Here is a 16,803-nt window from a genome sequence, read left to right on the forward strand (position 1 = left end):
GGGGTGGGGTTGTTGGCGTATGTGGAGGGGGGGTGTTAAGATGGGGTGGGGGGTTTCCTTGGATTATTCACAAGCAGTGATCAATGCAGGGGTTTTTCATAATTGGGTTCGCCTCCGATATAACCTGAAAAGAAAAAAAATCTTTCCTTACGAGAATCGTCTGTCAACACACGTGTATCATGCGTGGGCACATTCAGCATTTACGCTGTGATTTTTGCAACAAACTGAAGCCAAATCTCTGCCAAAACCTTGCACAATAACACACCTGGGTCAAAAAGACAGAAAACAGAAGACAGACGTCAGAGTTGACCGCTGGTTACGGTAACATGTTTTTGGTTTCTTTCCCGCAGCAGGAGGGGGGAGGGGGGAGGGGGATGGACAACAGCCTCACTGCAACACAGACTTTTCGGTCATTGCTTGAGAAAAATTTTGGGAATCCCCTTCTTCTTCTTTTGTCTTCTTAATTCAAGCCACCCCCATTTGTTTGCTGCGACTGGTTGCTGGGTCCCACAGGGGTCAACACCAATCTTCTCTCAGACATAACAGAGGGGAGGGTTGTATGAAAAACCCTGTTATTTGAAGTTTAAAAGATCACAGACTGACGTGGAGCACCCCAGATTTTCTTTTTTGTTATATGTTAGGGTCCCGGCAGAAAAAGAAAAAAAAAAGTCCTCTGAACTCTTGAACAATACTACCAGCAAAGCACCACCGCCCCGCCCAGTCCCTGAACACACGTCCCGGTCTCTCTAATCCAAACACACCGCCATAATCTCCAGCTATCACTTGACTCATCTACCAGCCGAGGAAGAGGTGGATACCAAACAAACGACAGGAGACAAAAGAGCACTTTCACCTTGATCCGCCAGGCAGGCTGGCAGACTCCTCTGGGAGGGAGGAGAGCAGAGAAAAGCAGAGATTTAGCGTCAAAGACATGAAAGACATCTACGGCAGACAGGGAAGATGTTGAAGACTACACCTGAGAGAGCGATAGAGGATCAAAGAGGAAAAAGAGGAGTCTTAGATCAGGCAAACTACAGAGGAAGAAAAGAACAGGAAATAAGGAAGAGACTGTTTAGTGGAGAGAGAGATATCCTCTGTCACGCAAATTCTACAGCGTAAATTAGATTAATTTAAACTGGGTTGGTGTGGATTAGTGTCAGAAAAAAACATCCATGAGAAGGAAAAAGAATACTTGAATAACTTCCTAGTACTTTGGCAGCTGCTACTGTTTGGATATGTCAGCTGATGCCTGTAATTCATGCTGTCGAAAGCCAAAAAACAGAGAGATTTACTTAGCAGGTTTCAAATGTAACAAATAAAGGCTGACGAACCACGACAGAGACTTCAACACAGGATGGATTCAGATATTTCCTACTGAAAGAAAGTTTCTTTTACGGGAAGACTTGCCTTTGAATATCACTATGACAACATTTACTCTACACGTTTTGATCTACAAATATGCACAAATGATTTTCTGCAGAGCTTTTACACCCATTCACAGAGAGCGGGTAAACCAGAGAACATCCAAGTTTCCATTTTGTCCTCTTGGCTGATACTTTGCATTACAAGTCAAAGCGATTATTGTCATATGCACAGTTAAAAAATATATTTTCCTGTACAATGAAGGTCCTAACCCTTCCTTTGCCTTCCACTCTGAATGCTGTTTTACGTGATATTAATTTGAAGCTGCAAGAGCAACGATGAGCATCGACTTAAAGTGAGAAGCCTGCAACCTGGACATTACTAAGAAACATGCGGGGATCCTCAGAGCTCAGCGTAGCCAAGTATTTTACTCACCTAGAGCCACTACTGGAACCTCACATTAATTAATTAACATTAATGATCGGCAATCAACTTCATGTAAGGTTTATAAAATTAAAAATGCATTTTTTTGTTATGAAGTCCAGATATGTGCAGTGCAACAGATGGTTTTCAAACTGTAATTGGTTCCAGTAAACATTGATTTGATTTGTGACTGGAAGGTAAGAAGACATTTATAAATAAATGTTTGGTATGTTTATAAATGTTCTATTCAAGTATCAATTGGCAGATTATAAGTATCTTCAAAATGTGTTTATATGTCAACATTCAATGAGGACCTGTTTACGAACACACTTCCAAAAATGTCAGGATGCTCTGCAAAATCAATCCTGCACAATCATGTGTTTCACAAAGTGTTGAACCTTGCCACATCCTTGCTTGTGAGCGACTGAGCCTTTCGTTGATGCCCCTTTCAAACCCAATCATGATGCCATCACCTGTTACCAATGAACCAACAATGTACCTGTGTAATGATCCAAACAGGTGTTTTTGGAGCATCCCACAACTTTCCCAGTCTTTTGCTGCCCCAGTCCCACCTTGTTTGAAAACAACTTGCTGGCATCAAATTCAGAAAAATCACCAAAAAAAACAAAATGTCACTATATAGTGCATAAATAAGACTTCTAACAACAGCATTTGAGAGACTTTTTAAATACTTCATAGGCCTTTTTTCAGATGAACCAATAGATAATATGACAATGAGTGAAAGGACAGTGATGGTGACAGACTGAGAGTGAACGTGGGACAGAAAGGAGGCAGACAGACAGACAGAGGAGGAGGAGGGACGGGGGTGTTAATGGTTCTGTCTCCTCCGTGCAGGTGAGTCTCCTGCGGGTCCTCTGTACCAACACACTATTGTCTCCTTATCTACTTCCTCTCTCCTCCTCTGCAGACACTGTCTGTTTAGACTGCCGCTCACCCTTTCTCTCCCTCCTCTCATCTCTTCTTTCATTATCACCACACCTCCACCACAGCTGCAACTCAACCTTGTGCCACGAGTGCACAGGGTGTCTATGCCAAACCTGCGGTCCACATGTACTGTAGGGCTGCAACTAACAATTATTTTCATTATCGATTTATCTGCCGATTACTTTAATCGTTAGTCTATTAATCATTTAGTCTTTACAATGTCAAATAGTTTCAGTATTGTCAGGATTGTCTTCCAACAGATTCTTTTGTCCAACCAAGAGTCCAAAACCCAAAGACTCTTCATTTACTGTTTATTTAACAGAAAAGCGGCAAATTCTCACATTTAGAAAGATGGAACAAGCAAATGTTTGACATTTCGTACAGTTCTTTTGATTGACCAATAGATTTATTGACTAATCGTTTCATCTCTAATGTCCTGTCTACTAAAAGGTTGAGCCTGTTAACAGGTAGATCGACATGGATGCATGTTTATATGTATATGTGTGTACAGTAATCTATCAGTTTCCCAGTGTTTTGCACGTTGCTGGTCTTGACAGAAAACAGACAGTTGGCGTGTATTTGTGCGAATGTGTGATATTTTGCACCCACTCTTCTGTGATTTAGATGTTTTTTCATGGACTGTTCTCGATGTTTATCCGGAGAAATCAAATGTATTCATCTGATTCAGTTTTGTTTGTTCTGCCACGGCACAACAATCAATTTAAGCACATCAGTGTTGGGAAAACAAAATGTTAAGTTTGCATTGATTAGTAAGATTTTGACAGGTATAATACTTTAAAAATAACCTCAGCAATCACTTATTAAAGAAACGAAACGTTCTCCATCTACCTGTTTAGTCTCCGGCTCTAGTTTCCTCTCGTTCTCTTTCCATGTCTCCTCACTCACTATCTGCTTGTTATCTCCTTTCCTCCTCCCACATCTTTGTTCACTTGTTCTGGCAACTGCACCTATTTTCCATCATGTACCCCCCCCCCCCCCCAGCAGTGGGAGTGTTATCTGAGAGTGGATCTCTGACATGCCTCACATGGCTGTGTAAATAAAATAAAAGGAGTTGCTTCTTTTCTTTTCTTTTTTTCTCTCACTCCTGGAAGATGACAGGGCCTATACTGCATTTGATAAGGAAACCAAAAATAAAACATGGCTGCTTCTGTACTGTACTTCTCACTGCTAGCTTCTGATAATGTCTGGCATGATTCAGACGTGTGTGGGAGTGACATTTTGGTCGCACTAACCTTTACGACATTGATATTATCATTGCTGTATATTGTTTACTATTATTATCACTTGTGTGATCACAGTAGGAGATGCACGCAAATTACTTAACATTATGCTGATGACGAGGCATTAACTGAACCCTCCTTGTCAGTGAGTGTGCAGACATACCGTCGTTTGGTAAAGCAGCTGGGTCCATCTCCTTCATCAGGTCGCCAAGTGTGTGCACGTTGCCTTCAGGTGAAACGGGGCGAAACAGCTTCTGGATGAACGGCCTGTCGCTCATCGTCTGTAATGAATTAGAGCATGTTGAATTAAAACGCACAGCAACACAAATATATTGTACAGTGTACGTAGTAAAGCACAGTTACAGTGTAGTTATAGAGCAAACTTAAAGGAATCGTTCCAGTGTAAGGGGCTTTTTGTATAATCTAACGAGGGATGAGAACAAGAGGGGAAATGTCAGTCACCGCATCCAAAGTCTCAAAACTCAACTTGAAACACCACAGAGGAGCTGCAGTTCTCATCGTCTTTATCAGACTTTTGCATCTTTTTCGGTGCAACTGACATTTATCCTTCCTTATGTTTGGACGTTGATTACCATGGCAACGATGTCAGCTTCGTGGCATTTGGGTCAACCCTACTACACGCAGTAGCTCATGTTTGGAGCTCGTTTTGAGCTGGCATATTTGAACAAATTCAGATGCTGAGTTAACTTTTCTCAGGATGGACTAAATGTTGCTGATGGTACAGATTTGGATTTGTAGTTTTGAATTGTCACATGTGAAGATAACAGACTGACAGATTGTCTTTCAAAATGAACCATATAAGAAGTTTTCCAAATCTAGAGTTTGTCAGTGTTTCCAAAATGTATAAAACCTTTACAGAAAGATTAATTCAAGTGTTTTCTGATGTGCCACTTCTGTGGATACTCCATACTCCAAGGTTTGGTTCAGTTAAGGCAACTAAAACTACTTGGTGAAGGTGATAGAAAGATTCTGGTCATAGTTATAAGAAACCAATGCATACTACTGACAGGATAAAGGACGTGTACGGGGTCTTCTGTGTTAAAATCAGATGATTTGTTTTAACAACCATCCACTCGAACAACCTCCCCGAGAAGTTTGCACTACTTTGATTTTATGGCATTTACACGTGTAACACCGAGCAGCAAAACTCTTCAAACCCCGACCAGTTGATCCATCATTACTAATATATTTTACACAGCTGATCTTTGTTCAAACCCAGATAACTTAACTTGAAACTCTTGTTAAGATCCCACGGTTTCCAAAAAACACAGAATACTTCAGGTTGAATCACATCGATGCGTAAAGCAAGTTATGCTAAATGGCTCCTTTTTTTATGGTGTAGCCATAAAACAAAAAAAATGCGGTTCAGGACATACACGTTTTACTCATCAGACAAGTGACATCAATTAAAGGAATTCCTGGAAAAAGCGTACGAAATATCCTGTAAGTGGGACGTTTTCATGTGAGGTAACAACAGGGGAAATTTTAAGGTGATGAACTGAGTTCAAAAGGTTACAACTGTGGGAAGAATCTGCACCAACATGCACGAAAACGCTGTTGAAAGAACAGTTTGCTGAGCTGAACTGGGGATGTGGTCCTTTGATGAGCCCGACTGCTCAGAATGTAATATTTAGCAATCGGCAACAGTTCGACAGATGTTACATATGACGCTAACATGCTCTACTGATCAGAATCAGCCTGGAAATCATTAGCTGCAGCGAGTCAGCTTTTACGCAGACCGAGAACACCTCCGGCACCCAGACAGACAGAAGGGTGGAGTAAAACATGATATTAAATGTGACATTCTCCATTGTTCCCTGGAAGAAAAATCATGTTCTGTCTTTTCACCATTCCACAGAAAACCTCTCTTGAAGTCAAGTATAGTTCAAGTATTGTGGACACAAACTGGATATGAAATTAATAATTTCATTGCAAAAACATTTTAGGTTTTGAAATAAAAGACACACATGATGCAGAAAAAGATTCTTGTTTTCTGTCTGATCACATATCGGCCGATATATCATTAATAGAATCGTTTGATATTGCCATTGGAGCAAAATTGAGCATCGGTCAGGCTCTACTGGTTTTGTTGGGGAAATATAGTGCAGAAATGGATCATCTTCCATCTGACGTCCTGAACTGTATGTGATCCGCCTACAGTCAGAGACATATTGTCACAGTGATGTCACCCTCACCTGTGACCTCCTAACTGTTAGTCACTTATTATGGCAGTGATCTACTGAAGCAACTTAAGCTTATCCTACTGCTGACCTCAATGCAAACCACTTTGGGTGAGAGCAACCGCAACATGCCGAAAATGTAAACTGACTAAGTCACGACTGGACAACCAAACAAAATGACGAGTGCACCAAAACATCCTCATGACTGTTTGGCTGTGATCTGCAGCTTTGCAGCCACAACATTCCATGAGTGAGAGGTGCGGGAAACACGGTGGGAAATTACCGCCAGACAGCAGAGAAAAAATCAAACTGTGCCTCGAGCTGGAGTGCAGTGGACTTTGACTCAAGAGAGTATGGACAGATGGTACAGATATTGTTTGTGATTTGAGATGAGATGATCTTCCACTGTATCCTGCTGTACATCCAGTTCCTGAACCTGATTCAGGTATGTCAGCAAGCCGTTGTAAATGTCAAGAGTCTCACTATCACTTCAGAGTCGAGTTAAAAATTCAGTTGGTTCTGGTTACTGAGTGACCCGCGTCCTCAGGGCGAGAGACGAGGCGCCAGGTGCTGGCATTGCCGTCAGGCGGTGACTTATTATGCTATTTGGTTAATCAAGCATCTTACATTTTGAACACTATATGGGCTAATTTCACTAATTGGTTGGGTTTCTTTGGATTAAGAGGTTATAATTAGTGGAATCAGTGGGAGTAGTTGGCTTGGCGATGTGGTCGGATCCGAATTATAACATTAAGAAAATTTAAGACCGACATTTGCAGCTTTTTTTCTCTCTTGTATCAAACTGAATCCTTTTTGTTTTTTTCATCTGTTGTTCAGATACGTCAGCAATTCAAAGATTTAACTTTGGGCATTTGTCCTCATTTCCTGACAAGCAGTGAGTCATATAATCAAACCATCATCATCAGATGAACCAATTATACAAAATAATAATAATTGCAGTCCTATTGAGATTATTCTTCCAATACAAGTGTTTATCACAATACGGCAATGAACTGTGATCTGTTCTTATGCATTACCTGAGAGCAAACTATTCACACATGCAAGACAAGACTCAATCAGTGAATTCTGTTATTATTTAATTGTAATTTCTTTGGTCGATAGAATTGTTCCAATAATTAAATCGTATGATTACGATTAGACGACACTGAAAGCTGGAAAAACACCACAGCCCTCATGGTGACCAATAGCGATCAGTATTAGCGAGTTTAGAGGGATTCAAACTCTGAAAAAAAGAGCAATGTCTCGCTCAACCCACTGAGCTGCAGAGGATAATGGGAGAAACTCAGAGAGAAGTAAAACGTGTCGCAGGCAGATACCCAACCTGAGGTGTCAAACGGAGAGTCCGACACACAATAGGGTCCAATCGTGGAGCTGTGAAAAGGAAACCGGCGAGGACAGGGATCGAGTAACCGAGCGGTAACTACACACCGCAGAGCCAGGCGCGAAACAGCAAGAGGAAGGTGGCGGTGGAGGCGCTAAGCTGGTGCTCAGGTTACACAGAAAGACTGAGTCACTGACAGGAAGCACGGCGTTTCGTGCGGGATCATCGGCAAGAGCCAGAGCAGAGAGAGTGCGCTAAGTGACAGCTACTTCATTGCATTTTTAAATAGCCAACCATGAATAATTGAGCGGGTCGCCATACAAAGAAGCGGCTATTGATCCCCAGGGAGAGAAGCGTGATATTGCTTGGATGAAGACACTTTCTTTTCAGCTGGCGTGACACCTTAGCTGGCACAGCAGCACATGGCGCCACAAAGAGCGAGGTGTCATTAGGATTCAGGTGAAAAGAGATGGCTCGCTCTCGCTGAGTGAAAAGAGCAGCGGAACTCAAGACGTCGCCTAATTGCCGGAGGGGGAGTCAATCTGCCTAATTGATGGTAAAACAATGGACGGAGGGGGAACAGCTCCGTCAATCAATATGAGTTTCCGTGAATCGAGAGGGGTGAGAGAAAGCGTTTCCACTGAACTCTGAGACCGTCCATTCGTAAATTAAAATTCCAACCTCATCTTTAGCACTCCTCATTTTCTCACCTCTTGAAATGCACACCTGTACAGGAGAAACTCCATCAAGGGACGCTGAATTGACCTCTAAATTATTTATGGCCGAGTGTTGCATGCAAGGTTGACGTGTTATACTTCAACCTTCGGCCAGCTACACATTTAAGTAAATCAGCTAATCAGAGTTTCTCGGCTCCACCAGGGTAGCAGAAGGATCAACTTTTTCTAAACTTAATTTTAAGAAGCACGACTGCTTACTTCATTTGACTCGCTAAAAACAGAAAGCTTCTTAACATGATGCTTGTCACGTCTTGTTTTTCCTCACCATCCACTTAATGTGGAAGATTTAATTGATATCTTAAGACGGTTTTGGTTTCGGCCTAGGTTCAAAAATATTTGTGTCTCTGAGGTTTCTGCCTCCACCTTGTTTCCGAATGTCACATAGCCTCATTTAAGAGCAGATCTCTGCTACGGGAACAAATGCACAACTAATATGACTTCACTGAGTGGGTAGTTTCACATTGCTCTTCTTGGGTGATGTTTTGTAAGTGATGCAACATGACTTATAGCTCGCAGCATGGTGGATGAGAAGGCTGTGTCAAAAAGGTACCATCTTTAAAGCAAAATTGTTTGTAATAGTGAAAATGTAAAAAATCTACAAGCTACCTTTAGTCTAGCTATTGCGAAAATTGAGAGAAAATATGATGCCATTGATAATGTTTTCCGTTAAATAGATTTCAATTGAGACACTTGTGTTTTGGCCAGATCAGCCGCCCTTATGATTTCGGTAGAAGCATAAATCTTAGAGACAATAATCTCAAAAGTGAACAAATAAAACATGAACTATCTGTAAGACTAGATGCCACCAGAGGTACAATACCTTGGGCAAACTGACACTTCAGTAAAAAAAACCGAAACCAAAGACATGGAATTAATTATGAAATTAAAACCCCATCTGACTCTGCATGATGACGTACAGTACAGATCAGCAAGGTTTGCCAACACCACAACATAAAAAAATCCTGTAAAAGCCTGCAAGTCTCTTAGTTGCTTGGCAGTAGCAGACTGATTACAACGGTTTTCCGTTGACGGTCATTGTTCAACATAAACCATTACTGTTAAGGCATCAGGCATATCACCTGTTGCCTGTGGCATGAACCGTTTCCAGCATTCCCATGTGTTGTAATTGTCTGTGTAGTCACCACCTCCCCCTTATCTCAGTCAGCCATTACATGACATATCTTGAGGCAATAAACATACATTCTTCAATGAAGGCAGCGTCCACAGCACCACAACACAGGAGTGACTGGGGGGGGGGAATGCCTGCTCTTGCATAGGAGGTTTGTGAGTAAGCACTGAGTCACGGAGCGGGAACAGAGAGGTGTACCTGTAGAGCAACAATGTAAGCGGTCTTTAAAAGAAGGATAGTAATTTTCACTTTCCGCGCAGCGAGACGGCCGGCCCCCTCCGGCTCTTTTGAATCACACGATGGCGTCACTGCTGGAGCAGGAATATGCACTGGCAGCCAAACATGTCCCGCCGCCAGCAAGAGCAAAGGGCGCGGCGGGCCGATGCGCACAAACACACACACACACACACACACCCAAAAGGCTTGAGTGGAAGCAGTAAAAATTGACAAGAGACAAATGTTTGAATTGGACAACACACAAACAGAAGCTTGCAAAGACAGATGAACATTTGCACAGAAATAATGAAAGGGTTCGTATACGGGAAAAGCAAAAGTTACAATTTCAAGAAGGGCTTTGTAAACAATGGAAAGAAGGAGGGAAAATGCCATAAAGTGCTTAATCTTTGGCTTTAAAAATATAATAAAAAGCAAAACAGATGTCTGAAGATTGTGTAAGACAGAAAAACATTAAAAAAGTGAATAAAAAGAAAAATGTCAATTTGAGCTCCGAAGTATATAAACTAAGAATTAATAACTAACATTTATTGTAGGCAGAGAAAAGCATTTTAATTATTCTAACCCTTCAGGACAAAGGCAAACACACACACACACACACACACACACACACACACACACACACACACACACACAGACACGCAAATGTGTCGTCCATGCCCATGAGGTGTCCTCGTCTCCATGAGGAGTGCAGGCCAGACGGAAATGAGCCCTCTGTTATTTGGACTGAGTGTTGTCATTAATTCTGTCTGCATCAAACACAGCACATGTTATTTACACTAAAGACCACAATCTGGCTTTGAAGGACTCGGAGCATATGTGTGTGTGTGTGTGTGTGTGTGTGTGTGTTTGTGTGGGAGGGGGGGGATCTTTCCTCTGTGTAAGGCCGTCTCCTGTTAAGTCACCACACTGACTCTGGAAGGCCAAACACTTTTGTTCTTCTCAGCATTTCCGCACCTTTTTTTTTCGATGTTTAGCTGAGTGTGAGTGTCGTCGCATCACGTTTGGTCTTGTCACGAAAAAACAAAACACTGGATTTTCTACTTAGTAATAACGTAAGCTCCAAAGGGTTGCTACTCATTTTGAAACTTTTTTACAGAACTAAAGATATTTGCTCGATTTTTAGGTCTCATGTTTGTGCTTGTGATGTGTAGCTCCTTGTTTTCTTTGGTTTTACGCATGATTGCTAACGGATATCCAGGGATCACACTCATAAAGTTCAACGTTGAGATCTGAGGTTTGTGGTAACATCTCCAAAAAACCAGAAACAAAAGCAGTCAGATGATGGGGACAGGTTGTAAACAAACTTCTTCGGAGGGGAAAACAAAGGCCAACAGTGACATTATTACCCAAACTGCACCTTGTTTACAGACCGACTTCCTGGATCACTTGGCCGCCTCGCTGACCGTAGCTGTGTGTGTGCACAGTTTCCTGTCCACTGATGGATTATTACAGACACTCACTTTCAGTTTAATTGCACATTTTGAAAAAGGACTCCATATTACTGCTCGTCCAAAATGTTGAGTCATACATGCTTTAAGTTTTTTCCAAACATTCAGCACGAATGAAAAAGCCTCTGTGGAAACACATGAGGCCTTTTTGGACGGTGGAGGTTCCACAGAAAACTGCTTTTCTGAGTATTTTGGAGGTCATAATGAACAGATTAAGTTTCCGCTCTTTTTCTTTCCAAGCTGCCTTTGGTAGTAAATATTTACCAGTTTGTAAAATGAAAACCACACCATCTCCAAAACAAGGCAGACTTTTCAGGAATTATGCTTATTTTCTCCAGTATGGGAGGTTGTCGCAGGCTTTGATGCTCCAATTCTCATGAAAAACCAACTCGGCTTGTAAATGACAGTGGAAACTTTCAATTCGGCCGTGAAAACACCCCGAACTGGAACAGTTTTTTACGGTTGCGACAAGTGCATGTCTGAGAGGGCGGGTCGTGTTGGTGAGACTGCATGTTTCAGTCGGCCACTTTAAAGACATTTGTTTTATTGCCAAACACAAGAATGTCTTTGTCCAAGTGTAAATTTGCTTATTCATGCGCTGAAGATGTGAAAGTAAAAACAAAAAGCACTCATGAGCTTTTTGACTTTCACGCAAAACAGTCAAGTGTTGACAGGTGATTGACAGCTGTGTCCCCGCCCTCGTTTTGTTGCGCAAAAATGTAAATGCAGCCATGTGTGGAGCCCAGCAGGTCTCATTAAAAACTTGACACACTCAATAATAAATCATCACAGCAGGAAATTACCAGCAGTCACAGCCAATACGATGACAGAAAAATATGCTTGGTAGGAAAATTCACTCTTGCAACTAACCATTACAGTGAAGTCCTGTACTGTTCTTAACATCTACAAATCTCTTTCTGTTTCATAAGCTGTCATCCCACTCAGTCATTTGAAGCCACATCTATTTTCCACTCTGCTCCGTTTTCTTGCAATTTTTTTTCCAAACTTGTCTTGACATGCCTGAACATTTTTAATTTGTTCGCAGGACTCGCAGTGACAGTGAGGAGGTGGGGGGGGGGGGGGCTTTCTGTTTGCTGTGATTTGAGATCAAGGCTAAATGCACGCACATTCAAGTCACTAGACTCGAAGCAGACTGTCAACATGTTTTTGTTGCAAAATCCAGATGTTTTCCAAATCTTCACTTCCCCGACTCTCTTTTGGACGAGACTCTTCACTGTCCAGTAAGATTAAAGGGACTTTAAATTACATTTAATTACACTGTTGCTTAAGATGATCCCTTCACAATGCCAAGTGTTATTGAAAAAAAAAACTTTTTCAGGCATTCCATGTTTGGAAGTTCACAAATGAATTCTCCACATTTTCCCAGACTTTACTGATCTGCATAGAAACCCCCAACATTTGACTCAAAGCGTGGCACTTTCCTCCCCCCCCCACTGTCTGGCTCTCAATGTGCTAATGTTTTCCAGGCGAGATTCAGTCGCTTATTCATCTCCTCTTCTTTCCTTTTTTTTTTGTCCTCCAAAGGGGAAATTTCACCTGAGTCAGGATAAAGCTGTATAGGCTCGGCAGAAACAACCGACCTGAGGCCACTTGTCTGCCTACGCAAACTGCTGCTCTCGGACTGAACCCTGAGGCTCACCCACGGGCTCATCTCGGTTCAATAGGATTGCGCACAAACTAAGGGAGAGTCACAGGTATCAAATTTACAGAAACCGATGAATAACCTCTTAAAAAAAAGGGCATGACCAGGCCCAACACGCCTCTGACAGACATTGTTTTGTTTTATCATCTTTCAGTGGTGAACAGTGAACTTGTGAGCAGCGTTCACATGCAAATATACGCAATTGTTTCTCTCTTCATGTTTCACTTGAACATTAGATGACAATTGATAGAAAAAGTAAGTTTGACGGGTCATCAAGTGGGGCTGCACAATAAAGAAATAAAAAAAACCATGACAGATATTATAATTAAGATATGATTCACTGAAAAGAAACATTAAATTCATGATGATGTGACATTTGTTGGTGTACGTAACAAACAATCATCTTTTCTTATATCTGGAAAACAAGATTTGCAGGCCAGGGTAGCACTACAGTCCTTCATTATAATGTTGCTTCACACACATTTTACCTTAATAAATAATGCAGCAATTTAGATATTGCAATCTTAACATTTCGATTAATTGTGTAACCCTATTATAAAGCTAGGTTAACCTCTGACTATCGTTATATGTAGAGGACTATGACTTACCAGTAAAGAAAACAACAGCACCTGTGTCTCAAACACTTACTCATGGTGTTCTGTAGGCGGGTATTAAGACAGGCGTGAACCCACTGCAGGTTGTTTTTGCGGATTCAGATTATAAACTAAGATATAACAAGACACTATTATTGTGGCGTGATGAATATGTCAAGAGAAGGTCACAAACTCTTGAGTTGCACAATGTTTTTTTTTGCCTCATGTTTAGACTGTCTGCAGGTGTGTGTGGGTGCCAGGGAGAGGCACAATTTACTCATCCATGAACGGGAATCGTTACCTGGATTTTTATTGTTTTTTTAAAAATAAGGGAAACAGCGGTTTTCATCACTCTTTACCTTCCAGCATGACTGTTATCTGCAGAGTAACTTACGAGATGTAGTGAGCCAGTGTGCGGTTGAAGGTGATTTCCCCGCTAAGGCAACATCAGACAGCACTGTGTCACACAGCTGTCTGGCTACATCTACTGGGCTGATGGGAGAACTTCAGCTTCACCCTCTGGAGTCCAGAGATTCAAAATGTACTGTTCAAACTAAAGTATAGATACTTTAATACAGAAACTTTGATATCCACAATAAATAGTATCGACGGTACCTGTGTGCAGGTCATTAATGAAAATAAAGAAAGAAATTACCTTATTTCGTGTGCCTGAGACTTTTTTTTTGCCAAGGTATCTAGTATTGTTTTTAATTTTTTTACACTAGTAGTGTATTTTATCAGTCAAGTGTATGAACACAGGCAGATCTATATATATAGTCCTCTCCTCTATGAAACGTCTGTCTTGGACACAATGTTTTTTACAGAAGGAATTAAATAACTTTTAATAACATTTGCTTTACAAGAATGCTCAAAAATAGACAGTGTTTCACAAGGGTTAAGTTTCTCTGAATTCAACAACTCACAAAATTGAGAGATTTTATAAGGGAGTCTGGGGAATTTCTCTCCCTTTTCATGTCTTTGCTGTCGACTGCAGTTGACCGATAGTATTGTCGAAAACACGAATGTTGCACACAATTTTACTACGATGGCACTATACAGAATACCCTCTCAGGACCCCAGACTGTGACTGACTCCCTGTTTTAAAGGCATTGTGTTAAGGAAGAAAGTCTGTTGTTTTAAAGTTTTGTTAGTGTGTTTGTTTGTGTGTGTGTTACCTGGTATATCCTAAAGGGGATGTATCTGAAGCCTCCCTCCTCGGTGGGATACTCCATCAGCTTCCTGTTCATGGCCCAGAACTGGTCAAACTTATCTGTGAAAACACAAATACACACAGGTCAGCTATGCTAAAATGTCCTGATGATCAGACGCGTTGATTTAACAAATCATCCTCCTGTAACGTAGAAAAGTTAGGGGGGAAAAGTTGTCTGCTGCAGGAGACTACAATTGTCCTTCAGCTTTAAGGGCACCCAGTTCTGCAAAATGGGTCAGTGATGGAGAAAAGGACAATTTAACAGGCCGGTCCTTAATGCCACAAGAGCTTGAGCTTTGGTGGTCTGCTTGGAGGACAGCTTCGCATCATCATAAAAAGATTTCACCTAGCATGTGCTGGTTTCAAACCCTCCACCTCACCTCGACTCTCGCTTTCACATGAACCCTCCGAGAGCCTTCTGTTTTCTCTCTCCTTGATCTATGTGTGAGCCATCCCTGTTTCTCTCTCTGTTTCTGGTCTCTTTTGGACGTGAAAGTTTTGGTTTCGACAGGTTTTCATCTCTCACTTTCATGTGTAACAGGTAAGGCCAACTCCTTCTATTTGGATTAGTACAAACATAAGTATTGTCTGTTTGTGTGTTTAATATAGTTAAAAAACGGTTTGAGGGCACGAACCACACCCTGAACATTTTGAAACAGTTCATTGCATCATCTTTAAGTCTCTGTCTCCAAAATGAATGCTTTTAAAACCGTTCTTGTTTGCTTCTTCTCTGTATGTGAGATTTCTTTTTCTATTAGTTTCGGGGGGAAAGTGGAAGAGAGATAAGCAGCTGATGTTTTGTGGGTTTGTCTGCAAACCTGTTAAAAACATTCTCGGTGTCAAATGCACGGAGCTCAGTTTTGACGGTTACTTGAACCACAAATGTACCAACGAAGGTCCAGATTTCTGTTCATTATTTGCATTGCAATCAGTTTACTTTCCTGGCAGGTGTGTGTTTACTTTCACAAACAGCAGGGACATAAGCGGTGCTTTTTTAAAAACAACTGGTTCAAACATGAGTAGGTATTCATCAGGCCACAAAACAGTCGGCACTTCATTCAATCAGTCATTTGATATTTTTATGACTAAAGCATAAATAGTAAGTCGATTTTACAACTGACAGAAAATTCACCTGCAACAATTCTGTCGTTTAACCAAGTAAAACCTTCTCACGTGTGTGATTTACTGGTTTTGTTTCCATTTTATGTGATTATTTACATTAAATATGCTTCTTATTTTTGGACAAAACATGTAACGTCACCTTGGCCTTCGAGGAGCGATGGGAATGGACATTTTTCACAATTTTGATTTAAATGATTGATATATGGCAAACATATCATAAATAGATTAAGGCTGCATGAAAAGGAGAAAAACTCATATATATATATATATATATATATATATATATATATATATATATATATTTATATATATATATATATATATATATATATATATATATATATATATATATATATATATATATATATATATATATATATATCTATATTTGCAAATTTTGTAAAGCAATTTTCATTTTCACTTAGAAGCTATTAAAACAATGACCATAAGACATTAGTTTGGGTCTGTATCAACAAATGTTCAAGATTCAGGACAGGTCAGGACATCTCTGCAGTATTACAGTACTTGTGTAACACATTTTACTTTTATCAAAAAAATTGCAATTTGGATATGGCAATAATTCAAAACGAATAAAAAAGGACTTACTGTGTGTTAATAACTAATCATTCAAAAGCAGCAGAAGCATGACAATTATAGATCAAAACAAGGTGACATATTTATAAATTACTGACTACGGGCAGCTGCATCACTTGTGGCCAAAGTGTTTATTGTTGCCCTGTTTGATCAACTTGACCTGCAGTGATTCCAAGAATCTCACACCAAACGTGTGTGTTGGGTTTTCCTTTTCAAAGACGAGCACAGACCCCAAAATTTGGAGTCCCTCCGCCTCCCAGCTCCTACTCCCACATCACAAGCTTCCAATGAATCGGCCCCACCGCCCCGGCTTCACCTACACAAACCACCACAATCACTAACAGCAGCCAATAGGAAATCAACCTGTCTGGACAGATGGGTGGAAACGGAAAGGGAAGCTGGTGGGTGGGAGAGGTTTTTGGAAGTGGAGGCTTCAAAGACTGCTACCAGACTACAGATTTCTAAGTGTGTGTGTGTGTGTGTGTGCGCACATGTGAATCTACATGTAGGTGTTTGAGCTACAGAGAGATAACATGTGTGCATCTGAGTGTTAATG

General features: G+C 40.9%; 1 protein-coding gene across 1 annotated transcript in view; it reads right to left on the minus strand.

Annotated features, from left to right (window-relative positions):
* atg5 (ATG5 autophagy related 5 homolog (S. cerevisiae)) overlaps nt 1-16,803 on the minus strand; it is a 32,980-nt gene that overhangs the window by 12,421 nt on the left and 3,756 nt on the right. Inside the window, exons 6-7 of the mRNA XM_073484885.1 lie at nt 14,497-14,591; nt 4,135-4,252 (exon numbers count right to left, since the gene is read on the minus strand). Of these exons, the coding sequence (XP_073340986.1) occupies nt 4,135-4,252; nt 14,497-14,591 (213 nt within the window). The remainder of the gene's footprint in view (nt 1-4,134; nt 4,253-14,496; nt 14,592-16,803) is intronic.

The sequence above is a fragment of the Pagrus major genome, chromosome 17 (assembly GCF_040436345.1).
Source record: "Pagrus major chromosome 17, Pma_NU_1.0".
Taxonomy (NCBI): Eukaryota; Metazoa; Chordata; class Actinopteri; order Spariformes; family Sparidae; genus Pagrus; species Pagrus major.